The sequence below is a fragment of the Pocillopora damicornis genome, chromosome 4 (assembly GCF_964200805.1).
Source record: "Pocillopora damicornis chromosome 4, jaPocDami1.2, whole genome shotgun sequence".
Lineage (NCBI taxonomy): Eukaryota > Metazoa > Cnidaria > Anthozoa > Scleractinia > Pocilloporidae > Pocillopora > Pocillopora damicornis.
The window spans coordinates 8799605-8827473 of NC_142673.1; the positions used below are offsets into that span (position 1 = coordinate 8799605).

General features: G+C 37.6%; 4 protein-coding genes across 4 annotated transcripts; 1 reads left to right on the forward strand and 3 right to left on the reverse strand.

The window, feature by feature from the left end:
- The first annotated feature begins 1822 nt into the window (after positions 1-1822).
- Positions 1823-27829, forward strand: LOC113669071 (ZZ-type zinc finger-containing protein 3). Its single transcript, XM_027185064.2, has 13 exons — positions 1823-2770; positions 3480-3540; positions 4038-4115; positions 4699-4846; positions 6172-6304; positions 6823-6922; positions 7296-7397; positions 8898-8993; positions 9484-9624; positions 10332-10430; positions 26381-26416; positions 26511-26611; positions 26853-27829. The coding sequence occupies exons 1-13, from the start codon at positions 2175-2177 to the stop codon at positions 27016-27018; spliced, it is 1857 nt and encodes a 618-aa protein (XP_027040865.2). The 5' UTR covers positions 1823-2174; the 3' UTR covers positions 27019-27829.
- LOC113669072 (beta-3 adrenergic receptor-like) lies at positions 10531-12437 on the reverse strand. The gene has a single exon (XM_027185068.2). The coding sequence runs from the start codon at positions 12343-12345 to the stop codon at positions 11428-11430; it is 918 nt and encodes a 305-aa protein (XP_027040869.2). The 5' UTR covers positions 12346-12437; the 3' UTR covers positions 10531-11427.
- On the reverse strand, positions 13835-14999 carry LOC149046713 (adenosine receptor A2a-like). Its single transcript, XM_089205174.1, has one exon. The coding sequence runs from the start codon at positions 14870-14872 to the stop codon at positions 13973-13975; it is 900 nt and encodes a 299-aa protein (XP_089061300.1). The 5' UTR covers positions 14873-14999; the 3' UTR covers positions 13835-13972.
- LOC149046714 (melanocortin receptor 3-like) lies at positions 16184-18236 on the reverse strand. The gene has a single exon (XM_089205175.1). It carries the CDS (start codon positions 17817-17819, stop codon positions 16926-16928), a length of 894 nt encoding a protein of 297 aa, XP_089061301.1. The 5' UTR covers positions 17820-18236; the 3' UTR covers positions 16184-16925.
- Positions 27830-27869: the final 40 nt, after the last annotated feature.

The following is a 27869-nucleotide window of genomic DNA, read 5'->3' on the forward strand; positions in this document are numbered from 1 at the left end:
AAAATGATGTCAAAGGTAGCTCCAAATTTCAAAAAGAAAATGTGGAGAAGGTACAGACACAAGGAGCCTCTTCCCAACCTGTGAAGTCCTCTATGCAGCTTCCACCTAAAAAGGATCAGAATCTTCCTCCCCTACCACCTTTGAAGGCCTCAGCAGTACTAGCCATTTCTACTTTCCATCCACCCAGGGATGTTCCAGGGCAACCAAGGCTGCTTCCAAAAGGGAGTAGTAATGCTCAATCACAGTCCTCAAACTCTGGATCTTCAAAGATTACATTGATTTTTATTGACTTTGTTTGCGATTGTTCTGTAAAATTTCTTCCTTCCTCTTTTCCTGGGTCCTCTGTCTTCCTCCTTCGAGAAAGGAAGAGAGGGGACCTGGGAGCGAGGTTGAACTTCCTAAATTCAAAAGTTCAATAAAAATTGATGATCATCCCGAAACTTTCAAATGCGCGCGCACGATGAAAAACTTGCCCTTTCATTCATAACATCGAGACTACATCGGGACTCAAGCGATCATTTAAGACTACCATTCACTTTACCTGTACAACTTGTACTTATTTTAAAAAAAAAGTTATATCTTGGCGAAGGAGGAGGACGACTAGCCTAGACTAGACTAGGAATGGCGAAACGCATCCAAACCGGTTGCTAGACCCTTTAATATTCTCAGTCATTCAAAGCAGCAGGTAGTTCGGGAAGCTGCAAAACTCTATAATAAACATCGGCACCCTTAATCTCCATACTCTTTTCCTTTAATTAATTTATTCTTGTTTTTCTTGTCACCACGTTCCAATTTCTGCATATAAGACACACAACCCGCTCTGACGAAGAGCGAACGCTCGAAACGTCAACTTTAAAATTCTTTACGGTGGTCAATTTACATTTTTAACTGGGTTTAGAAAACCAAATTATCTTCCTCAACCTTCCTCAACCTCCTCAATCAAATGCACTTCTTATTACTGGCCTTCTCAGCAGGCGTTATTTATTATTTATTAATTTTTTCGGCGTTGATTAAAAGAACAACAGCGAAGTTGCATAAATACCAGCGGTAATTCGAGTGATTTCCTCAAATATTCTGTATCCAACATTAAGATGATTCCTCAGTTTTGCAACACGCATCCTGTATTGCGTATAAAGATCACGTAATAAGGGGAATGAGCGCGCGCAAGAATGGGCTCCTGGCGCGCGCGCATTTCGAGAACACGGTATTGTTTTTCAATCCACGGACCAGGTGACCTATCTTTTGTATTGTGTTTTTCGAAAGTGACATTGGTAAGGAAAATTAAGGAAAGTTTAAAAAAAACTTGTGTTCGATAACTTTTTTTTCTGAAGAATTACCTTATGCGGCTCGAGAGATATCCATGCCCAGGCCGACTGCCCTCGTTTCAGGAGGCTTATCATGAGACACAGAAACGCTAGCCTCCACCGCCTGTGAGGCAGGCGTTCACAATCGAGTAGATTTCCGTATAACCCTATTCTGCATTATGGATACATTTCTTTGACAAAAGCAAAAAAAGGCGAAAACAATGGACGCCTTCGGGGTTATGGATTTGTTTCAGATTAGTAGGGAGTTGGTGGGCACTAAAAATAAGTCTTGTCCAGGCAAACAGCTGTTTTACCAGCCCCTGCTCGTCAGATATTTCAAATCCTCAAGAGAAAATATGTCTACCCTATCTTACATTTCTTGAGGTGAGCAACCATTTGTTTTTGCTGTATTCAATGTTGAATATGTACGTTAGACTCTGCATGGCGGCGTACACTACGTGGGGTTTTAAATGACAAACAGTTGAGCCAAAGAATAGCCTCTGAGCTATAGAGGACTCAATAATGTCAACATTAAAGATGGCAGATAAGAGTGACAAAAAAATCTAGGAAAAGGTACCTTGAAATAGAAACTATACATTTGCGTAAAAATCGCTGTCAGTTATATAATTTTGATAATTCAACGCTTAGACGACTCGGGTTCTCGTTTTCTTTGGTTGTGCTCTTCTACTGTCCTGTGGGTCCATAAAACGGATTTTGTCCTCTCTTCGAAAACGGAACATCTTTACGGTACAAAAAATGATAGAAATATTTGAAATTAGCTGGAAAATAACTATTTTCTGACAGACTAACGGAGATCTAACTTAGATTTCAAGCTGCGTGATTATATTGAGCTTGGTCACAAAGGTAAATATGAAATCAAATGAATTAAACCGAGCGAAAGAGGTTGATAATCAGAGTCTTCATTCAACAGTCGCTAGATTTGGAGATGTAATTAAAAGCAACGATTTGATGGAAAATGAGTTAAAAGCAGCAGAAACGTCAGTGAGTTTATGTAATGTGGACAGTGAAGTTGATTTGGATGTCACGGCGTTTGACTGCCAGGACGATGATCAAGCCCATGGCCTATCTCAAAATGAGTCCAAAGATTTAGATGAAGACAGAATTTCTGAGAGAAATCCTAGTGAGGTTGTTGAAGAAGTTGATGTGATAGATGTTGGATTTAATGACTATCCTTGTGATCAAATTTCTGGCTCACAATTAAGCATGGTGGATCATGACAAGTTGGGAAAAATCAACAGCAAGACCTATAATGAAAGGTTATTTCAGTTGCAATTTGAAACATTGGATAAGAAAACAAAAAGTGAAGCTCATGGTGTGGAGAAGGAGTCCCCTACCGTAGAGACTAACCTGTGGCATGACCAGCTTTTGAATGGCAATGGAGAGGATGATGACTACAATCGCTTCTATTTTGAGTCTGATCATTTGGCACTAAAAGATAATAAACAGTAAGTATTACTTAGTCACTTTTAGTAATGCAGTAACTACTTTTGAACTATGAGTCTTTCCATTTTTAATTCTGACTTTCCATTATTTTTTGCCTAAAAAAAAACTCCATTTTAGTGACTTTATTGAAAATACAACTTCACTGTAGTAAATCCAGTCATGAAAATGTGATTCCATCCAGCAGCACATCTCCAATAGCCTATTACTCAGAAGAAGCCCCCACCCCCCTAGTGGCTTGGTAAAAGAACCAAACAAGCAAACAGACCAACATATCTTTCCAGTCTGAATTTATTTTGAAAAGTAACAAGCGGGTGCCACTTTTTTAACTCTTCCACACCCAAGATTTCTTTAATAATTCTCACTAGCACCTGCTATACAATTCTCATGATGCCATTTTGGAAGAATTTGGTTATGGGTAAATTAATAATTCCCTAATTGATATTTATTTTTCTCTATTCTCTTCACTTGCCTGCTTGATGTTGTATTGATATTGCGAAGGGAAACTCTGCCATTGTCGCTCATGGGAGTGAAAGGGTTAATATGTTTTTGTTTCTTTTTACTATTTTTTATTACTTTTTTTCATTTGAATGTGACTTTGTGTAAAATGTCATGAGTCTTTTGTAATCACTCTAACTCTTTTAAGGTTAATGAGGACCTAGATGTAGTTATAGAGGATTTTTATAGAGGATTTTTTATCTTCTTTTGCACCAGCTATCATTTATTGTTACAAACGTTGCTGGTTTTGGAGTCTCAGAGGAGTCAAGCTGTCAAGGTAATCAAAATTATTATTCTTGAAATAATGTTTCAATATTTGTGCGACATAACCCACCACCAGGTTTGAGGTAAGGTTGTAGAGTGCTAGACTGCAGTATTCAAGCCCCAGACCAGGCAACATCCAGGTTCTTAAAATAACTGAGGAGAATGTGCTGCTTTTGCTATCAAATCTGCAAAATTCAACATTGTAGTCTTTTTGGAGATGGATGAGAAAGCATAGCCTCCTGCATTTTGAGGGCATCCGTAGGTCACCCACAGGCCCCACTTTATGTGTCTTAAATAGTGAAGCTAGATATGCATCTAATAATGTATGTTTTGGCTAAACTTGAAGCATGGGTCAATCTTTTTTTTCCTTTGTGTTTGCTTAGGGGATTATGTTGGCTTTGAGACATGTAGTTTAAAACTAACTAATCCATAGGAGAGATTTTTTTCATGATGTACTGGTATAGATACCTGTTTATGGTGTAACTCTTCTCATTCTTTCCCATTTCAAAGGATCTTGATAACCTTTATGAACAGCAGGTGAAAGCTTGTCAGGATCCTGTTAGCTTTGTGGAGAAGCTCCAAAATAAGGTGATATTTTATTCTAAGATAATGTTTTTGGCTTTTGAAGATGACCTCTGTCAGTATGTTGCATAAGTTTTGATAAAAAGGCACCTTTTTAACCATGTGACCCCTAAGAGTGACAAACATCTAATTTCTCCTTACAATATCACCCTTGAATGCTACATAAAGGTCGCAAGAATGAAGGAAATGATCAGCCACTAAAGAAGCTCTTGATTGTTAAACAAATCTTCCTGGTCAGCACATTAGGAAATGTATAAAGAACAGTACAGAGGATACTCATACTGATGTTAGGGTGCAAAGGGTTAATGAATGGTATTCAGTTTGTTCAATTCTATCAAAGCTACATCTATTTATTTTCAAAAAATTTGAAATGAAGCCCTCCTTTTAAAATTAGGACCTGCTGCAGGTAGTTAGAACCTTCATCAAGTTTTGTTGACACAGGGGGAAGGGGAAAGGTATTATCAATTGTGATGAGGAGGGTGCACAGTTCAATGTTTTTTTGGTAACATCTTATAAATGTTACAAGGGCTAGTGGAAGATTTGCTAAAAGAAGCCCTATAAACTTGAGGCAATTTTTGTGTAACTTAAGGAACACTTAGATCTTCCACCGCGGCAGAAGATTGTGAAGCTGCCACCAGTTCCTTGGGAGGAGTATACAGTATCACTGAGTGCAATAGAGAGACAGAGATTGAGTAATCCACACCTCACTAGAGCCAGTGCAACCAATGTGGGAAAAGGTACAAAGAGACAATAATTGTTTTAATACATTAGACTTATTATGAAAAAATCTGATTGGTTGAGAGCTTCAATCAATAAACAATAGCATGTGAAGTTTATATGATAACCCAATATCTGCAGCAGATAGTGCATTTATCTTGTTGAGTTCAAAGTCTGCCTGGTTTCTAAACCCCTCTTCCATGTAGTGTTGGCAAACTTTTGCAAACTCATAGAGAAACTAAAAGTAGCTGAATGATTACAAGTAAAAACTGTATGAAAAAACAATAATTGAATTTGGCATTGGCAAGATATCATGAAGTATCAGACCTGGTGTCTGTGTTACCTGTCTCAGCCTTAAGCCATGGTTGATGACTCAGACTTCTGTTTTAATAATTTATGATATTATGCAAAAACTACATCCACTTATTGCTTATTATAATTGTGATCAGAATATCAAATTTATTTTTGAATTCAAGAGGCTGACAATGATGCACATCCAGTAAACACATGTATTGTGAAAGTTGTAACATACAAGTTCACTGTAAACTGTTCAGCCAAGATTAATTTGGGATCGTTATAATTTTCTTCTGCCACAACTTTGATCTCAGAATTTTTGCCAATATATATACTAATGATATAGTAGATAATTAAGATAAATTAGAATCTTTTATGCAAAGTTTACGATCATTTTAGAGAATCTTTGCAAGAAATACAAAATACAAAAAAAAAAACTCTTTAATGACAGTAATAGTGAACATTCATAAATGTCAAAGCAGCTGTTAGGAATGTTTCAATTATACAAATGATAAAGGTGTGACATGTGCAAATGAAACAAGACATTTTAAACAATACAGTTTATAAAGTTGATGTTTATCACTAGTTCCATGTACCAGCACAAGAAACCTTAGCCAAGTTTAAGCCATTGTGACTTAGTGCATTGTCAATAACACATCTTAATGCAACATTTCATATTGATAGTGAAAAACCTTAACTCATTGGAAGATCTCATTTGCAATTCTCCTTACTTTCTGCTATTCAATTCTTATGATATTAGTTTGGATACTTTGATATTGAATGAACTTATTATCCCCTACTTGATATTTTTCTTAATCTTTTTCTAATATTTGTCCACTTGATATTGCATTGATATTGTAAGGGGAAATTTCCTTCTTGGTCACCTGTGGGCATTTAAGGGTTGATTTACCTACCTATACTTGTCTGGTTGAAAGACCTCATCATTTGGTGGTCTATTAATGTTTGAAAACATAATGAAATCTTTCAGTAAAATCATGATGTATCGGCAAGTACTATGAATGTGTAAGAATAGAAATATAATTTTTTCCAGCAACTGAATCATCATTGCAAAGTTCTGATGCAAGTGAGACCTCCTCAACTGCACCTTCAGAGAGCAATGTATACAGTGTCTTTGGAGGAGGGTTTGTGGCAAGCAGGCAAGGAAAACCACTAGAACGAGAAAGGTGAGTGTCCTGTCAAATTTTAGTTTTAACCTTCAGCAATCCAAAACAATTGGTGGAGAACAAGTTATTGTTACTTTCCATAGTGCAAAGTAGCTCATATGAGGGCAAATAAGGAAGAATCCCTCTGAAAACACTTCGAATGGTGTTGCATCTGGTTGTCCAAGACATCATGCCTTCCCTGCTGGACAATCAATGTTTCTTGCTTTCTGTGTTTCAGATTTTCAACTTTTAGATTTTAAACCAATCTTAGATAGCAAGCTAGTGTGTGGACTCTCTCTTTCAGCATAGGATCACGAAAAAGTACCTCCCAGGCCTGTAAACTGTAATGATGTTAATTCTGAAAACACAGCATTACTTTTTGTAATGTTGTGCAAGTTTAAGCCAAAATTTTATTTATTTAAATTGTAGTTAGTCACAAGTTTTCAAGGCAACAAACAATGTCATAATTTATCTTTTCTCTGCATTGTGGGCAAACATTATTTTTTTCTTGTATTTGTGACCATTTTCTAAATTAACAGTCTGACAAGTGCCTTCACTCCAAGAGGTGGTGACTTAAAGAATGGACAAAGCGATATGAAACCAGTAACCTTCAATCAGCCATGGACTACTGAAGAACAGGTTTGTCTGGTTTTACCATTGCATGCTAGAACGAAAAAAATAGGGGAAAGTTTGTGTGTAGTACTCAATGTCAATCTTTTAATGAAACTAGCTGACTTCCCCAAAGACTCTTGATATGTAGGTGTTTGGTTTCTTTGGCTGAAATATTCCACCTATCATTTCCCTGTGGCCTTTGAGGCATCAATGTGTTGCCAACTGGTCAGTTAACATTTACAACCTCTCAACTACCTACTATAAATGTTTACAGCAGAATGTACCCTCAGTTGCAATGGAATTCAACCTTTTTTTGAGGGGTGATGATGGAACTTTTGGACACCAACGTTACAAGATGCCAGCGGATTGGACATTTGACAAATTTTGTTCCTCTTTCCAGGCTAAATTGGAAAAGTTGTTGCAGATTTATCCCCAGGAGGAGATTGAATCCAAGAGATGGGAGAAAATTGCTGCTGCCCTAGGGAACAGAACTTACAAACAGGTTTTACTCCAATTCTTCATATTATTATAATTTGTTACAGTTATTATTATTATTTTATTAATTACTCTTTGCTTTATGTACCAGCCACAGACAGAGATTATACATGTAGGCATCACCAGGGCTAATTCTGGTGCATTTACAACAGTCTCAATGAAACTAATTGAGTTATTTTTGCAATATCTTTCCTCTGACCTTATGTCCAATTTATGGCTCTAAATATGTGAGGGGTGAAGGGATACACCTCTGTCATGCTTTGTTCATATCAGTGTTTTATGGAAAAATGTAAAAATCAGAGCTATTAAATTCTTTTAGTAATGTGAATATGAAAATCTGGTGACAGATAGAAATTTAACAAAATAGAGATGATCATCTAAATGGCCAAAAGTTAATTTTTTTTGTTTTATTTTCTTTGTCATTATCTTCAAATCATTGTGTCTTGGTTGTAAAAGAATGTTTCAGAGAGTCAAGTCTCTGTATCTCAAATTGCGTACATCTTTAACATTTCTTTCCCAAGATCTCATTAGTAATTTTTCTTACTGTCTTCCATATAATTCTTATGATGTCAGTTTGGAGAATTTGGTATAGGATCAACTAATAATCCCCTAATTGACAATTTTCTTTATTCTCATCTCTTGTCATCTTGATCTTTTAATGATATTGTGAGGAGAAATTTTGTCTTGTTCACTCATGTGGGTCAAAAGATGAGGTAATCCTGGTATTTATCACAAGCAATTAAGTATTATCAACTCAGTTGATACCCTGTTATACTCTCCCACCGACGCACCACCACAGTTTCTTTAGAAATTTACGTAATCAGAAGTGCCTTGCTTGATCAGAGAATTCCCTTCGATGGTTGAGAAGTACAAAATTGAGGGAAAGCTCTAAAACCAAGGCCTCTTCAGTTTTGGATGTACCTCAAGAGAAAATGAGCGGAAGAGAGGAGCAATCATAACGTTTCCCTGGATATGTCGATTCCACAAAAATTTTTTCGGTTCAGAACGAGACGGAAGTACGTTTCTTCAGACCCCAGTAACATTTCTTTTCTTTCTGAGTTTGTTTTCTTCGACAATTTAGTAATCCGCATGCTGTCCGCCAATATTGTAGTTTTCACTCAAACCATAGGGATCGAAGTTAGACTTCACGCGCACATGTCAGAAAACAGTCTGAGACTTCCGTTCGAGAAAATCCTAAAGAATAGACCATTTTCGAGTTTTAAAACCTTCACTTTTTTAAAATGAAGCTAAGAGCAAAACCATTCTTGTGAAAAATGAGTCATGTTTGCACAAGAATAAAATTAAAAAAATAATTTCGACATGAAATACTTGGCACTTACCCTTATTTCAAAACAGACTTTGTGCATCTCGAAAATGGTCCGTAGTCACATCTCAAGGCCCGCACTGGGGTTTTCCCTTCTTTTACTTTATTTTATCTTGACTCACAATAATGGAAAGCGTCCTAACCATCTTAGAATGCTCATTAAATTACTCTAATTCCTCTAAGGTTGCCAGTCGAGTTCAGAAATACTTCATCAAGTTAGCTAAAGCAGGACTGCCTGTACCTGGTCGTGTGCCCAACATACCTCGGTTAGGAACCAGGGTGAGAGAGAAAAATTGATTTGTGCTCCAGTTTTTCAGTTTTAATGGTTTGTTTATTTTATTCATTTCACGTTTGCTCATTACAATGATTGATTGCGTCGGAAAGCAAATGCAAGTCGTTGCTGAAAAGGAATGAGAACATCTTAGAAATCACGTTGTTGATATGTGAAGAATGAGTACTGATTACACTTGCTTGATACCACTTGTTCCATGGGTAATCACTACTAGAATCATTTTTCAAAATCTGTTTATTGAAAGATCGGGAAATCAGCAAATACGTTTGTTAGCTCCAGGCTTCACTAGACTAGTGATATGGCGAGTTTTCTCCAAAAATGCTTATTGCACCTTTACTAGCTTTGCGAGTTGATGTGTGATAGATCGACCCCCTAGGACACAAAAAATGAGCTGCTTAAAAGTGTCCAGGTTATCCTATACGATGGCACAACTTTGACATGTTCTTTTTCAAATCGTGTGGCCAATTGGTCTTGCAGAGTAAACGGTCCTCCCATCACTATCAGACTCTTGGGTTTCGAAATTCCACATTTTTCCCTTCCTATCGACCAAAAGTTTTAATGGACGAAGATGACGAAATCTCAAGTGTAGCTACGGATGATACGACCGGATATCCTTCGGTAAGATTAGTAATTTAGCCTTTAGCTACGATATTTCCATTCTTACTTATCAAAGTGCCTTTGTTAGCGAATTAAATATCCAAAGAGTGTCAGAGAACAATTTCATATTATGAAAGCTGTGACGTCTTCTTGACGTCATCTATTGCTGCTGTGTGGCTAGGAAAACAGCGGTCAAACATGCGCTTGTGTAAACGTTTCAGCAGCCCGACATGGTGCTCCAAGACCTTCAAGGCTGTCAGAGCCAAGTTGTTGTACAGTAGGAATGTAAGAGAAACACTCTAAGCTCATAAGACAACGTTGGACAAACGAGATACACAAATAAGCATTGTGTTTGTTAAGTCCCAAGTTTTCCTTTTGCCTTCTTTTGTTACCTATTACAGACTTCTTTGAAGTTTTCCATTTTTTTTTATAACTTTTGCGTGAAACTGCTGTTTTCTTATGCCGTAGTTTTGATGGAAAGCATCGTTATGGAATACCGTAGACGCAGATAATTGTGACCCGACCTAGGGCTAGATGCAGTTTCGTTAAAATTACCATGAATTCTCATTTGGTCTTTTTGGTTCTTTTAATATGCACCTTCATCATTGCGATTATTATGGTTTTGGTTTAACAGCACTTTTGTACGAAGAGCGCCATTTTGTGTATAATATACATTCTTGTAAACAAAAACACTTACTAACTTACTTTGTATACTGTGTTTATGATAGGATGAAGAAACTGTGCCAGTAGATCAGCGGAATACAGAGGAATACAGAGAACTTGTGGAGCTGAAGAGACTAAAGAGGCAGAAACTGATGGAATATCAGGTACTGTATAGCTAATCACTTTTGAGAGTGGTAAACGTCCTTTGAATATTGCAGTGAAAGAAAAAAAGGAAATTTGAAAGTTTACCAGAATATATTTTCCAGGGTGGATATATCTTTTTTATTCTTTTCATTAAGGTTCTCTTTCTCATTTCTAACACAGCATCAATTTCAAAATATTTCATTGCACCCCTTTATTTATACGATAATTATTCCGCAAGGCATAGTCAGTGGTCAGGCCTAAGGGATCCTTTTCATGTTGTTACAAAGCCTGCAGAAGACTCCTTTAGGCAGGTTTTGTGTTACAGAAACATAAATTTTTGGGACACCGTCTTGCACAGTATGCGCTCAAAATAAAATGTGGTCAAGAGAAAATAATTTCCCTCTATTTTCTCTTTTGGTGGCTGGACCCGTCTTCTTTTCTGCATTTGAAGTCATATTTAAACCCCGACGTTTGCTAAATCTTTTTTCGTTTTTAAGAAAGCTTTACAAGGAATCAATCACTTGGCCTAAAATAGGTGGCTTATCCAGTGCAATGTTTCTTTTACATCACTTACTTTTCTCGTTGATTTTTTTGTGATGATTTGATTTTTATTGCATAGTTGTGGTAGACTCTCGGTTTTTCCGTGTTCTGCGAATTGGCCCGAATGCGTATGCTTCGTTAACTACCCAACGGTCCGTCTTTTACGAATTCGTCTTCTAAAAAAATATATAACCATTGATAATGCCTGGTATTTTTCTTCCGCAAAAAGAGCCCATTATTACCTGATATTTGTCCAACTTCCCTGTGAAAAAGAAAACCTTCTTTGCCTTCATGACTCAATGTTCCCGAGACTTGATCTCTTCTTAAATTATTTTTATCTAATTCAGTATAATGTAAAATGTTATAAGAAGAGCGATGACGCTAGTTTGTTTAAACCCGGTGACTTATCTTCACAAGAGACATTGCATCATTTTTCTTTCATACTTTGGGGACAATTAACTATTTTGTTGGCTCTATTCACACGCAACTGAGATTCAATAAAAGATTTCTCAGAATTTCTTTCACTGCAATCCTTATTTCTCGCATTTTCCAACAATACAGCAAAGGGTTAAGCGTTGAATTCAGATAAAGCAACGTTGTTGCAAAGTAGCTCATGATTATCAATGAAACGCTTTCTGAACCGGCGGCGTGAACAATCCAAACCAAACCGAAGGGAAGGTAGCAAATTATCATTGTAGCGAAAACCCACAAAGTAGTGGACACTGTTTTTCTGTATCGCAACAACTGCAAGGCTGAAATTCGTTTGGGTTGACACTGTGGAGTAATCTGAGCTTGGATATGACTTTTAAGGCTGAGATAGATTCGGGTATAACAGTAAGTGGAGATTATTAGCCATGAAGACCACATTATGGTGTTCAAGATGATGAAAGCGTTGACGCCTGAAAACACTGCCATGCAGACGGCAATGGACAATAACAAGAACAGAGTAGCGACCACTCTTGCTCGCTTGATGGTTACAACTTGGCGGTACCTGATCCTTAACCGCAAGGCGAGGTGTCTGTCCACGCTAATTGCGGTCATCGTCGCAAATGAAAATGTACTTGAGAATATGCTGACAAAATTCCAGATACTGTCGCTGATTACACACAGATTCCAACCTTGATTGAGAGCAGTCAGAAGGGAAGCAACTGTTGCTGGCTGCACGAGAAGACCAACACCGAGATCCGAGAACACCATGCAACGAAGAAATAATTTGGATGGAGGATTAGGGGATGATTCTTTTTGAAGTGAAATAAGGATGAGCGCATTTCCCAGTGTTGCTGTTATGGATGATGCGATGTTTAAAGCCACAAAAATCGGTGTGAAAGTGGCAAACGGCTGTGGGAATTTGTGATAGAGGTGACAATGCGGTGATTGTAGTGAGTAATTGGACATACTCTAACGACGAGGTCAAGATAAGTGATATCCTAGAAGTGATTCCTGTAACTATAACAGAAACTGCTTAATCGGAAGAAAATGAAAGGAATCACCTCTTTTCTGTCTTCGTAGTAACACTATTTATTTCAAAGTTCGCGTTTGTTATTTGAAAGAATACATCTGCTCTTTCACAGCAAATGAAATACGAGTGGTAAGCAATGAGTTCTTTTGTGAAAAATTTCACCCTCATGTAATTGAATATTTTATTGATTATTAAGTCTACCATATTGTACTCTCAACAAAGAATAAAAGTCTTTTTTATAATATTTAATCTAAATGAAAGGCCGCGTTATGGATTAGAATGTTTTCCAATTTTCCTTCAAAGTTATTGTGATTTTTTGGCTCAATGTCGCCAATTTTTATCCTTTGAAAATCACAACCTGGAATTTGTGGTTCCTGTTCAGTACTTATGTAAAGTTCAGTAATGATTCAAAGGATGAGCTGATAGCTATGGCGTTTTCGCTTATCGGAATCAAGGGGGCTTTTTTGTTATCGTCACTACGTGCTGTCATTGTACTCCTTAAATTACTTTTGCGTGTAGTGTAATTAAAGGAAGTTTGCTAACGGAAGGAAGGAAGGAGCTATGTTTATTGAGATCGTGTACTTTCTTCTTTTGAGAGATTGATGGGCCTGTTCTATTTCGATAAATGTTTGTCAGGAAATTGTCGTCCAATTCATATTTCATGTTGTTCGAGTAATACGCCTGTTAGAGGGACATTAGACAGTAGACACTCTTTAGACATTTTAGACATAAAATTTAGATCTGGTAAATTCTACTATTCTTGCCTTAAAAAAAATCTAATGTTTGTGAAAGATCTCTTCGGGTATGGAATACTTACGAGTGTTTATGCATTTGGTGTGGATAGTTGTGGTGCTATTTATGTTATACAGTGAAAATATGCAGAACACAACATTTAGCCCTTTACATCCTAATATCAGTATGCATATTCTCCACACTGTTCTCTATATATTCCCTAAGGTGCTGACAAGGAGAATTTGTTTAACAATCAAGAGCTTCTTCAGTTGGCGATCATTTAATTTATTCTCATGACCTTAATGTTTGATTCTGGGGTGATATTGTAAGGAGAAATTTCATTCTAGTCACTCTTAGGGGTCAAATGGTTAAAGTCTTTTTTTTGCCTAGCCTTCTCTTTCCCTCAGTTCTATCCTTGTTTTCGTTACTATTGCCCAGAGAAGTTGCAACTCGATCGTATTTTGGAACTTTGTTGAGTAAATTTTGCAGTATGCCAGTTCTAAGGTATCTTTCTTGATAAAAGACCGTCTCCTTCATGAAGGCATTTTAGCTGTCCTCGCGCGAGGTGATTATAGCGAAATATGACGCAATACTTGACCAATCAGAGTGTTTGCATCTCTATAATCACCGAAACAACTATAGTAATGTTAAAACTGTGTGTTCCATTTCTTTTTCAAACGGACACTCTGGAATTTGTTGGCACATAGAGGGTGATCATGTTTGTAATTTATATCAGAACCAAGAGTTTGCCTCCACTTGCGAGCATGTGTGACATTGTAAGACTTCAACTGACTTTAACTTGTTATTTCCGTTCTATGATCCGCACAACTATCAAGCCAGATTCCTGAGAATTTCTTTTACTGCATTCCTTATTTCTCTGATTTTCCAGCAATACAGCAAAGGGTTAAGAGATGAATTGAAATGAACCAATGAGATCGCAAAATAGAATATCATCATGGATGAAATGGTTTGTGAAGTGGCTGAATGAGCTATGAATACCAAAGCAAACGGAAAGTAGCAAATTATCATCGCAGCAAAGAGCCACAATACAGTAGACACTGTTTTTCTGTATCGCAACAAGTTCTCGGGTGAAATCCCATTGGGCTGGCCTTGTGGAGTGATTTGAGCTCGGATATGAGTTTTGAGAGTGAGAAAGATTCGCATATAACAGTAAATGGAGAGTAATATCCATGAAGACCACATTATGAAGTTGAAGATAATAAAAACGTTGGTGCTTATGAGGACTATAAAGCAGTTGGCAGTAGACGCGAACAAGAACAGTAGAACAACAATTCTAGCTCGCTTGATGGTTACAACCTGGCGGTACCTGTTCCTTAACAACAAAGCAAGATGTCTGTCCACACTAACAATGGTGATTGTTGCACACGAAAATCCAGGAAAGACTGCGTTAAAAAAAAATGAGATATACTCGCTGATTAGACACAGATCCCACCGTTGGTAAACAGCGAATAAAAAGGAAATAACTACTGCTGGTTGCGCGAGAAGGCCAACACTGAGATCCGAGAATGCCATGCAACGGAGAAATAACTTGGACGGAGGATTAAGGGTGGATTCTTTTTGAAGTGCAATAAGGATTAGCGCATTTCCCAGTGTTGCTGTTATGGATGATGCAATGTTTAAAGCCACAAAAAGCTCAGTGAAAGTGGAAAAATTTGAAAAGTTGCGAATGAGGTGACAGTTCAGTCCTGCTTGTTGTGAGTAATTGAACATACTTTAACGACGAGGTAAAGAAAAGTGGAATTCTCAGTAGAAGTGATTCCAGTAATCATAACAGAAGCTGCTTGATCGGGCAAAAATGAAAGGAACTGCCGTTGTGCTTTCCTCTTTTTGTCTTCTTGGTAACACCTTTTATCGCAAGAAAGCTGGCGTTTGATATTTGAACTGAAAAATGTTTGTAATTGGAACATCTGCTCTCAACAATGAATAGAGCGCGAATAATCATAAATGAGTTCTTTAGATCAAGTTTTACCCGAATTTAATTGCATATTATATTGAATAGTAGGTGAGCATTGTATTGATGACGGTTCTATGGTCTGATAACTTTCCTATTCGGGGATCTCACGAGTTTTGGAAGAATTGTATACGATTGGTCAGCTTGATGCCCCAAAATAATTGTCTTCTAAGAGTTTATTTGGCGAATTCATGTCAACAGTGTGGTATTAATGAAAAATGTCGTGAGGGCACAGGAATAAAGAGAACAAAGAACTTCTCTATTTGCATATTTATTAAAATCAGCAGAATAATCAATGAGTGCTGGTAGTCCAAATTTCACCGAAAGAAATGGGTTGATATTAAATCTCCATATCGTAATTTAAAAATTAATTTAGGATCGTTTTGTGATATTCATGGGAATTGAAAAGCCACTCTACAAAGGAGGGTGGTGTTTCCCATTTTTTCTTTTTTTTAGAAGAGATTAAGGTGACCACTTACCTCAATGTCGCAAATGTTTATCTTTTAAAAATTAACGGACACAAATTCTTGGTTCCTGTTCAGTATTCATGCCAAGTATAATTTTTGATGCAAAGGATAAGACAGTAGCAATGACCTTTTCGTTTATTGGAAGTGACTGGGAACTATTGTGATCATCACCACCTGCTGTCATTCTACTCCTTAAATTACTTTTGCATGCAATGTAATGAAAGGAAGTTTACTAACGAAACAAAGAAGTTATGTTTAATGAGATCCTGTACTTTTCTCTGTGTAAAGATTGTGGGGCCTCTGCTTATAATTTTGTGTTTTACAGGAAATAGTCGTAGATTCATATTCCATTTTTTTTTTCGCTTAATAACCTGTGAAAAGGAGCTGTTTAAACATGAATGGCCTTTTTTGTAAGTTTTTAGAAAATTCATGGCGAACTGTCGACTGAAGTTTCATGTTGAAGGGAAGAAGCCCATTATTATCTAATACTTGCTCCTGGTCTTCTTGAAAAAGGAAACTTTTATTGCCCTAATGACTCAATGTCTGCGTGATTTGACCACGCCCTAAAAATGCTCTTGTATTTTGACCTGTTAGAAGGAACTCTTTCTACATGAATGGTCTTTATTGTAATTTTTCAGAAGATTTATCATAGGTTAATTTTTTTATTCTTGCCTTAAAAGAAACTGCAATGTTTGTGAAAGTTCTGTTAGGGTATGAAATACATAGGAGTGTTTATTGATTTAGTGTGGATAGGTGTCGTGCTATTAATTTGCTATACTGAGAATATACAGATCACAACTTTTTAAGTCATTCTTTAACCTTAACATCTCTTTTCTCGGGTCCTATCCTTGTTTTCGTGACTATTGCTAAGATACTGTGCGGCTCCATTGTATTTTAGAATTTTTTGGAGGACATTTTGCAGTATGACAGTTGTAATGTATGTTGCTTGGTATATGTCGGTCTCCTTGAGGAAGACATTTTAGTTGTTTCCTAGGAATCTATGAATGCAGCCAAATTTTCCATTGCCAGATTTCCTGTTGGAAATTTGCGATGGCATTCGGAATATAGGAGGGGCTGGAATGTAGTAACTTTTATTTAGGAATATCTCTCGCGAGAGCAATTCAGTATTCTTTCTGCAGTTTGATAACAAAAAATTAATCAGTGAATCGTGCTAAAGCTGTGTGTACCATTTCCTGTTTAAATGGGCCATTTGGAATTTGTTGGAACGTGTGAGCGTGATTTGATTCGACACAGGGCTGGCCATGAATCAGAAGCTATTTTGTATGACATCATAAGAATAAAACTGATTTTTACTTGATGTTTCCGTTCTGTGATCCACGCACAACTATGATGCCAGATTCCTGAGAATTTCTTTTACTGCATTCCCTATTTCTCTGATTTTCCAGCAATACAACAAAGGGTTAAGCGATGAATTGAAATAAATCAAAGCGATTGCAAAATATTGCACCATCATCAATGAAAGGTATGGTGAGGTCGCTGTATCAATAATGTAAACCAAAAAAACCGGAAAGTTGCAAATTATCATTGCAGCTAAGAGCCACAATGTCGTGGACACTGTTTTTCTGTATCGCGACAAGTTCTCGGGCGAAATCCCATTGGGCTGGCCTTGTGGAGTGATATGAGCTTGAATGTGATTTCTTAGAGTGAGGTAGATTCGCGTATGACAGTAAGTGGAGATTATTAAGCATATGGACCACATTGGGACACTTGAGGTAATGAAAACGTTGTAGCTCTTGAGGACTGTCAAGCAGTAAGCAGTAGACACTACCAAAAACAGAGCAACGACCACTCTAGTACGCTGGATAGTTACGACTTGGCGGTACCTAATCCCTAACAGCAAAGCAAGATGTCTGTCCACACTAATGGCGGTTATTGACGCAAAGGAAAATCCGGTAAAGAATGCGCTAACGAAATTCCAGATAAAGCCGCTGAGTAGACATAGATTCCAAAGTTGGTACGCAGCGCATAAAAAGGATGTAACTGCTGCTGGTTGTACGAGAAGGCCAACACCGAGATCCGAGAATGCCATGCAACGGAGAAATAATTTGGACGGAGGATTAAGGGAGGATTCTTTTTTAAGTGCAACAAGGATGAGTGCATTTCCCAGTGTTGCTGTTATGGATGATGCAATGTTTAAAGCCAAAAAAACCCCAGTGAAAGTGGAAAAGGTGCGACTGAGGTGACAGTGCAGTCCTGCTTGTTGTGAGTAATTGAACATACTCTAACAACGAGGTCAAGATAAGTGAAATTCTAAAGTGATTCCCGTGACTATAACAGAAACTACGTGATCAAAAGACAATGAAAGGAACAACCTTTTTACTCTCCACTTTTCTGTCTTCGAAGTAATAGTGTTTATCTCAAGAAAGCTGGCGTTTGATGATTGGAACGAAAAAGATAATGGCGCATCTGCCCTCAAAAATCAATAGAATGTGAATAATTAATGAGTTCTTTAGACCAAATTTCAACGGTATTTAATTGAATTTTACAGTGGCTATAAGTGAGGATCATATTGATAACGGTTCTATGCTCTGATCTTCGTTGTAGAGATTTTACAGGTTTTGGTAGAATTATGTACGATTTGTCGGCTTGATGGCTAAAATAATTGTCTTGTAAGATTAAATTTACAAAGTTGGTGTCTACAGTTTGGTATTAATGAAAGACGTTTTTGTCTCGGGGTACAAGGATAAACAGGAAAAGGAACTTTTGTATTTGCTTATCTGTTAAGATCAGCAAAATAATCAATGATTGCTGGTGGTCCAAATTTCACCGAGGGAAATGAGTTTATTATTATGAGAGTGTCTCTGTAAGAGCGGTCCGGTCGATTTTGCTTGAGACACGGATTTCGCTCGTTTCTTGTGTGTTGTAACACATTCATGTATCTATACTAAAACAACAATCAGTTTGATCGGATCTCTTTATTTTTCAGAGTTTTACGGAAATTAAATTTCACTGGAGCGAAGGCTTGTCGTGACACTTGTCAAGACTTTAATTTCATACAACTTTGGAGGAAAATTTACAAAAAACTACGGAACTCAGAAAAAAACAAATACCACAGCCATGAATATTAACTTTATCTTATCTATCGAGGCGACTTTCGTAAAAATCACGTTTCAATCAAGGAAACAGGAAGACTTGAATGACACCTTATCGGTTCGCCTAAATCACACACGCCAAAACCGATCAGATTCAAGATAATTTTTTGAAAAAGTGAGGCGTTCTTAACTGATCCAACTAACATAGCTAGGAAGTAGGTGCCATAGAAAAGGCAACTTCAGAAAAAAAACTTTGCGGCCCGACCTTTACGAGAACTTTATAACTCCGTGAACTTACCTAATTTTTGGCAATCTCCAAGTTTGGCCGCCATTTTGAGGGACTTGTCAACATGAAGCGTAACCGATATAAATCAAGCAGGTAGATCAAAAACCGTCAAAAATACATACGAAAGCAATCCAAATGAACTTTACTTTCAATTCAAGCTGCAAAATTTGAAATTGTTCGTTAAATTTACCATCCACATGCGACCATTTCTTCCAACAATTCAAACACTACAACTAGTGTTCGAATTCCCTTCGTCGATTCCACCGTAAGAAATAACCTGTGCCACCCAAGCTTCGACTCGAATGTGAAGTACAAATCAAATAACATAACTGCTTCATCTTCGCGGCAATATCACGCTGGTATTTTGACATTCGGATCGACAAGAACGGTGATCAGGTAGCGATCGCCATGTTTACTTCATCGCTGACCAGCCGCTGAGTGAAAACAGTACGGTTCAGTGGTGAGGGCGGGGTGAGGGGTGGGTGCGGGCAGATTATCAGAAGATTTTTGGGAACATTCGAACGTACGCATTAAAGTATCATGATAAACATTAGGACTGTCAGTCTTAATGTGAAGGCATGCTTCGTGTTGCAGACAACTTTTGTTTTACTTAGTATTCCTTTCTTCTTTCAAATACATTTCGTTCCAAATAGGACTAGCATCAATTCATAGCTTTAAAAACAAATCTTTACCACGTAAATAATGTGTTTAGATAATCGAGATAACCATTGAACCTCTTGTATCGCACCAGAAATAACGTGTCTTGTCTTCGCCCAACTCTGAGAGCGTGGAGCGGCAGAGACGCGAGACACTCGCGGCTTCTCCATGCTCACAGGATACGCGTGACCTCACTATCTTTAAGAAAAATAAGAGACTGCTCGAAGTCTGTATTCCGTTCAACCATTTCATAAGAGTGACGCGAGTCTTTCAATTGAGTGAGAAAGTCACAAACCCATTCTTTACCTCACGAGCGTAACCACTGACCACAGTAGGCTTCTCCTTTGACGCGGAAATTGAAATCGTATCGAGTATACAAAGTTATAGTGAGTTCCTTTAGATCTCCCGAACTTGTATCGCGTTGGAAACTATTACAAGTACAGGAAGAAGTCGTTCGTTAGCGAGACGTTCATTATGTCTCAGGACTGCTTTTTGAATAGCAAAGATGGAAAAAACTTTGGTTGATCGCGTGGCTTAAGTGGTTTAGTACGACTGTCTGAATGCAATGACGAAGTAAAACATCATTTGATAAGCTGCCACCTGTCTAAAGAGGTCTTAAGTGAAAATGAACTAATCTTGGCAAGGATTGGCCTATTTCACCTCGCTCAGGAGGATAAACAAAAAAAATGTGGATTTGCTATAGGTATCGCCACACTTTGGGGAAGTTTTGGAGAAGTACAAAGGTAACATGTCAGTATCCTGATCATGATGGTGTCAGGAAGAATATCCAAGGCAGAGATGTAATTACCTCGCATATGTCTCAGGGCATTCAAAAGCTGTTTGGAGTTATTATTCCAGTTGAATCAGGTAGTCTTCAGTAACATTTTCTGTTAAATATTTTTGTCACGTGACATATCTGCTCGAAAAGAGAAGAAATTCTTTATTAGATGAAGGGTACTTAAGTACACATCACGTTGAAAAAACATAGATCTATGTGTAAGTGCTTTTAATTGCAGATGGAAATATGTACAATGTTGCTTGGTTGATAATCAATAATGTTTTTGTAGAAGGTTAAATCACCTGACAACGCAATACACTTATTCATGCGTAAGGTTCACAATCATTTGCGGTCAGTTTTCCTCAGTTTGTATGATTCTCATTAACCAGTATGGTTAAATTTGCAGGCTAAAACACCCCTTATTTGATTAAGAATAATAAAATTAAACAGTGCATCACGGTTTTCAATTCCTGATGGATGCTACGGGGCTTTACTTTAACTGAGAAGTTTGCAATCGCTTACCTCAGCTCTCTGTGTCCCATACCGTAAGAGGCACAAGAAAAAAGTTGATGATAGTGAGTCTTGGCTGAGACAAGAAGAATCAGAGAAGAATCTACGGTCCCCAGAAACGCCACTTTTAAACACGAGACAACTAATGTAAATTGAATTAAGGGGTATTTGTTTTATTGAAAACTATCGTTTAGGTTATAAGATACGCGAATAACTCTCCCCACCGATTTTTTCGTACATTCTGATAATCAAAAGTTTCAATAATTATAAAGGCTTTCTTGTTGATCGTCTTAATAGTAACAGTTTCCAGGATCCAAGGGGAGCAAAAGAGAGAACAATTTTCTGTGTAGTTAGGTAAGGCGACATGCCGGCTTTATACTTCTTCCGGCGTGATAACGATAATGATGACAACAATGGGTAAAAAGCACCGTCCGCTATTGATGACGATTATCATAGTTATAAACAAATCTCAGTTATAGTCCTGAAAAAAAATCTCAGGGGGTCCTTTGAACCATCCACTTCATCTCGCCAGAAGTCAAAGTTGCCTACATTCATTCTAAGGTTCGTGCGATTTTACGATGAATTTTCAATTCCGGTGTGTTGCACGCGCGACTTTTGATAGGAAAAACCTGCACGCGCCATAACTTGAAAGAACGTGTCGGTGGAATGAATCAAATCTCTATCATTTTGCATACACTCTTGGGAACGGCAAAAATTACTTAGTACAAACATTCTAAGTATAGTGTTCATTCCGTGCAATGGGGCATAAATAAAAGGTTCTGGTGGAAAATACACCTTATTTTATACCACTGATGACGGGCAAAAAGGTTATATGGGTACCCCGGTTAGCTCTAATTTAAAGGAGAAAGTTATGAAAATAAAATAAAAGTTGTCTGTAGCACGAAGCATGCCTTCATTGTTTAGACTGATAGTCCTAAAGCTTTTTAAGCATGTATTCGAATATCTTATGACGATAAGCCCGCCCCCCACCCCACCCTGCGCTACACTGTTTTCACTCAGCGGCTGGTCAGCGGTCACGTTTATGAGGTAAACACACCGATCCATTCCTGATCACCGTGCTTGTCGATCGGAAAATCAAAATACCAGCGTGATATTGCCGCGAAGATGAAGCAGTTGTGTTATTTGATTCGTACTTCACATTCGAGTCGAAGCTTGGGTGGCACAGATTATTTCTTACGGTGGAATCCGAAAACTAGTCGTAGTGTTTGAATTGTTGGAAGAAATGGTCGCATGGGGATGGTAAGTTGCCGCTTGAATTGAAAGTAAAGTTCATTTTAATTGCTTTCGTATGTATTTCTGACGGTTTTAGATCTTCCTGTTTGATTTATATCGGTTACGCTTCGTGTTGACAAGTCCCTCAAAATGGCGGCCAAACTTGTAGATTACCGAAAATTAGGTAAGTTCACGGAGTTATAAAGTTCTCGTAAAAGTCGGGCCGCAAAGTTTTTTTCTGTAGTTACCTTTTCTACGACAACTACTTCCTAGCTATGTTAGTTGGATCAGTTTAGAACGCCTCACTTTTTAAAAATTTACCTTGAATTTGATCGGTTTTGGCGTGTGTGATTTAGGCGAACCGATAAGGTGTCGTTCAAGTCTTCCTGTTTCCTTGATTGAAACGTGATGTTTACGAAAGTCGCCTCGATAGATAAGATAAAGTTAATATACATGGCTGTGGTATTTGTTTTTTTCTGAGTTCCGTAGGTTTTTGCAAATTGTCCTCCAAAGTTGTATGAAATTAAAGTCTTGAAAAGTGTCACGACAAGCCTTCGCTCGAGTGAAATTTAATTTCCGAAAAACTCCGAAAAGTAAAGAGATCCGATCAAACTGATTGTTGTTTTAGTATAGGTACATGAATGTCTTACAACACACAAGAAACGAGCGAAATCCGTGTCTCAAGCAAAATCGACCAATTTCCAATTTTCTTCAAAGGTTGTTTTGATTTTTTGCATCCTTTGAAAATTCGTGGTTCCTGTTCAGTATTTATGCAAAGAGCACTAATGATTCAAAGAATAAGCAGATAGCTATGGCCTTTTCGCCTATCGGAATTAAGGGCTACGTGCTGTCATTGCACTCCTTAAATTACGTTTCCAGGCAATGTAATGAAAGGACGTTTGTTAACGGAAGAGCCATATAATTATGAAGCTGCACTTTCTTCTGTATGGATTGTTGAGCCTGTGCTAGTAATTAAATGTATGTCAGGAAATAGTCCTCCAATTCATTTTCCATGTTGTTCGTGTATTTAGCCCTTTGAGAAGGAAGTCTTTAATTATGAATGATCTTGTAAGGTTTTAGAAAATTTACAACAAGTGTTTCTTTTTATCCTTGCTTTTTATGAGACTCCAATTTTCGTTAAAGTGCTCTTAGGGTATGGAATACATTGGAATGTTTATAAATTTGGTGTGGATAGTTATGGTTATCATACCATAAGCAAAGTATATTGCCTGGTGTATGTCGATCTCCTTAAAAAGGCATATTAGCTGTGTTCTTTATTATTTCTGATTTGCGAAAGGTGAATGGAACAAAATTTTCTATTGGCAGATTTTATCGACCTTTTTGGAAATTTACTGTCGCATTCCGAAGATAGGGGTTGCTAGAGCTCTGTAGTTTTTAGCGAAAAATATCTCTTCGCTTGGATCAAAGGATTTGGATTCGGTATATTGATTTTATCCCACTGATTGATTCTATTTTGGACTTGAATTGGTAATTTTACCCTGGCTTATGGTCAAAATAATGTGAAGATCATTTTCATAATATTTTTGTGATATGACGGGCCGCCCAAGGAGGAAAAAGGAAGCCTTCCGTTATTTTCGGAGGCTGAGATGATTTTTCAGCTCGATGTATCAAATAATTGTCCTTTAAAATTTCATTGATTTAACGTGCTGGTTGATTTTAGCGAAGTGCTGTTATTTTCTCAAGGATAATCAGTAATGCTGTATTCGTGTAATGGAAACAGTGGAGTACCTCTATGAAAATTATTTCTGTCGTCATTGAACACCTTAAATTACTTTTCCTTGCGACAGATTAACAGGAAGGTAGTTAAAGATAAATGGAAGTTTCTCCATAGGGAGCATTTTGATCGCAGGGCCTGTGTTATTTATTACTTTGAACACTAGGAATGAGTATTTTTATTTTGAAAATTAAAACGTTGCTTTGTTTCTGAAAACCCTCGCATTTGCACACTCTTAGTAGTATAATTAATGAGCTAGTTGGACAAAATTTGGCATATGAAGTGAAGACAAGTGAAACTCTTTTTGATATCGGTGTCTGTTGAATCGGTCTGCCAAGGAGTAAAAATGACCCAAGTCTTTTCTTGGCGTCGCTAGTTCTGAGGTTAGTGTTAGCTTTCTCCAAATTGAATTTACTTTTACTGCAAGGTTTTATGTCTATGGTTGACTTGACAACGCGCCACCAATTTTTGTTTCTATTGAATTGATTCCATCGGACTTGAGGAATTAATGTAGTGTGACGTAATTGACATGGAATAATTATTCAGTAATCTTGACATCGCAGCCGAAACACTTTACTTACAGCCTAAGATTTTCCAGAGTTTCTTTGACTGCATTTCTAAAATCCTTGATCTTCCAGCAGTACAGCATGGGACCAACTGTAGAATTTAGATAAAGCAAAGTTTTGCAAACAAGTTACGTGTTATAAGAGAAAAGCTTAATGGAGAACTGACAGAAGAACCGGCAATATTAAATTAAAGATTGATATGTAAGGAAGGTAACTGATCATCATCGCAGCAAAAACCCATAAAGCGCTGGACACTGTTATTTTGTATCGCACCAAGAGCAAGGCTGCAATATCCCATTGAGGTGGCCTTGTGGAGTTATTTGAGCCTGAATGTGATTTTTGAGAGTGAGATAGATTCGCGTGTAACAGTGGGTGGAGACAACTAGCCATAAAGAACATATTATGACGTGAAAGACGAGAGAAGCAAATTCGTTCGTAAATAATTGGAAGCAGGTTCCTGTGGAAACCAACAACAACAGAACAACTAGAAAGCGAGCTCGTTTTATTGTCACAACTTGGCGATACCTGATTCCCAAAGACAACGCAAGAAGCCTGTCTGCACTAATTGCATTGGCAGTCGAAACTGAAATCACGCACATGAATGAGTTGGAGAAAAGCCAGAGTTTCTCCATGAGATAGCAGTGATGCCAGTGTTGCAAGACAACAAGCAGAAACGAACCGCAGCTGCTGCTTTCTGCACAAGAAGACCAACATCGAGATCCGAGAATGCCAAGCAACGAAGAAGTACTTTGGGAGGACACTTAGTAAAGTACAGCCAGGATTTATACATTTCCCAAAGTTGCTGTAATGAATGATGCAATGTTTATCCCTGTTAGAACCAAAAATAGAGCAGAAACCTTCCAAGAGTTGTTATGACTAACGATAATTTGGCTACAGATCGCTGAGATATCGACCGTAATTAAACTGTGATCTTTCCCTGAAACTCTGGAATGAAAGTTTTGACCTCAAACCTCTTTGCTGAATTTCCAGCTTTAGATAAATTTCCTTAGCCCAACAAAAGCTTCTTCTTCTGATCTTTGTCAAGATTTCATGGCAAGCTTGCGTTCTTTACATCTTGTTGAAAGCTTACAAGTACACGCACTTAAGTTGTGTAGAGGTTCACAAATGAATCTGCCATTTTTAATGAAGGAGCTGAGACCCCACTGCTATTTACAAAATTGTTCGGCATAATTTACAAAAGGTTTTTGGAAATGAACATCTACTCTTTGGCATTCAATAGATTTTGAGGGGAAAATATTAACTTATATCAATCGAAACCTGAGACGCAAGAAAGCGATAATTACTTGGACACCGCTGTATTTCAGATTGACCTTCCTTTTGTTTTCCTGATCTGTTTTGTTCTCTTTTACTCGATTTGGTAGTCGTAGGTAAATGTATTTTCCTTAATTATGTAATAAATTTATTCACGTAACGCGCCATAGTGACCTCATAAACAGATTCTATCTTAAAATCTCACTCAAAATGAAGTATTCATTCCCAGTAAATAGGAAGAATAGCCTATTAAGGGGGTTAAAAGATTTTTCCGAGAATTACTCACTCTCGTTATCTCAAACGATATAACGAGAAATTAACGCTCTTGAATGATCTGCCTGTTTCTTAGGAAAGGAAAATGTTTAATTTTGTAGCATGGTGCAAATTTGGTGCAATTATGTTTATTTATGCGGTCAGACGATCTTCGCAAGTGTTAGATGGCTTACTCAACAAGCAGAATCGATTCACTTTTAGGAAACGGGAAACAGAGAAATTTTTAGATTGTTTGCACAGTACAACTCTTATGCAATAGGTTATTTGCGGACAAATGTTATCAGTTCATGAACGTTTCCCGTTCCGAAGATCAACAGGTAGCGCCAACCTTTTAAATTTTGCTTGAGATATGCAAATAATATTAATATTAATATTAATATTAATCCAGTCCATGTATCTTATTGCGTCCTTGACTGACTACTTTTTTTCATCTATAGCAAAGTGAGATAGCTGTCCAGCACCATGGCTTCATGGTAAGTCAACAAAATTGTGTTTGTTTGTAAAATGTTGGGAATAAGAGAGTAGTATTGTACTTACATTTACACGCAACGCCATTTTACGTTACAGTGTGATGGCTGTGGAATAAATCCAATATCAGGCACAAGATGGCACTGTACCGACTGCTCAAAAGATGTTAGTGTTGATTTGTGCACGGAGTGCGCAGAAAGGTAATTGAGTTGTAATCGCCATCTTGAAATTTTACTACTCGTATTTTTATGCTTAATATCAAGGGGAAAAGAAGAGAAGTTTTTCTTGATAGGAGAATACCCTATGACCAGACGTATTTTTCGGCACTGTTCCTTTTCATTACCTTCTTCATTTACATAGTATCGCTCAGTTAACATCGCAGTGACAACAAGGCTGTTTGATTTGCACAGCCTGCTCACAAATGTTCAATCTGTTTTACAGGGGAAATGTGAATGTGGGTGTTCACACAAGTGAACATCACCTGGAACCAGTGTATTCTAGTTCTACGTTTTTCGTGGATGGAGACTATCTTGGACTCAGCAGAGGCAGCACTAGTGCTGGTTATAATTACCTGGATACCAATTTCCTACCCTCTACTGCCAGCTAGCACAAGACAGGCTTGTATTCGGCGTCCTACGCGGGAAAATTCGGAAACAAGAAGTGATTGTCGTGTTTCGTCCAGCTCCTGATTGGTTACTTCTAGAGCATACTCATCCTGATTAGTCGGTCACTATGAGATTCGCGTTCTTAAGTGACAAATCGTGACAGGTCTATTAACTTGTTGAAAGAATAGGTTCCAGATGTTCAGTTTTCTGGAAAACATTCTGAACAGTTTTTGTCACTGATTCTTTATCATTCTCTTTACTAAGGGTCTGAAAACCAGACCTAAAGATAATGACGAGGGCCAGTCACACGTAAGCTGAACACATCAATCTAGTTAGGAACTGTTATTGAGTGTATGAATTGACCATTTCACATTTGTGTACTTAGTTGCCAATCCTTTGATTTGGAGTGAGACTGAAGGTGACCTTGTTTTGATAGAGACCAGTATCTAGTAAGCATGATAAAAAATTAATTTACTTTTGAAAAGCAGCACATTTTGTATCATAACGAAGTCACCCTTAGCCTTACTCCTGTTCAAAGGCGTGGCAACCTAGCACGCAACTGTAAAATGGACTTCCTCAAAGCTAAAGTGAATGAAAAGAGCGCGCGGTTTTATATCTAACGGAGAGTACTTCATGTCCCTGTAAAGTGTTATATCTCGGCAATTGTCCGTGCAAATGTACACCGGTACTTAATTGGACTCCTATGTAATTTTTCATACATCATATATTTTTTTAAGCCAAGTTGTAAGTGTGGAAAACAAGCGGCAATTTAAAGAATAAATTATTCTGTTCGTCCTTTACGACTGTGTACCCTGAAAATGTTGCCGTAATTTTATTGATCCGATTGTTTCAA

Coding starts and splice junctions, on each gene's coding strand:
- LOC149046714 (XM_089205175.1), bottom strand. CDS start 17,819: ATGTTCAATTACTCACAACAAGCAGGACTGCACTGTCACCTCAGTCGC.
- LOC149046713 (XM_089205174.1), bottom strand. CDS start 14,872: ATGTTCAATTACTCACAACAAGCAGGACTGAACTGTCACCTCATTCGC.
- LOC113669072 (XM_027185068.2), bottom strand. CDS start 12,345: ATGTCCAATTACTCACTACAATCACCGCATTGTCACCTCTATCACAAA.
- LOC113669071 (XM_027185064.2), top strand. CDS start 2,175: ATGAAATCAAATGAATTAAACCGAGCGAAAGAGGTTGATAATCAGAGT. Junction 4,116..4,698: donor TGGAGAAGCTCCAAAATAAG/GTGATATTTTAT, acceptor GTGTAACTTAAG/GAACACTTAGATCTTCCACC. Junction 6,305..6,822: donor AAACCACTAGAACGAGAAAG/GTGAGTGTCCTG, acceptor CTAAATTAACAG/TCTGACAAGTGCCTTCACTC.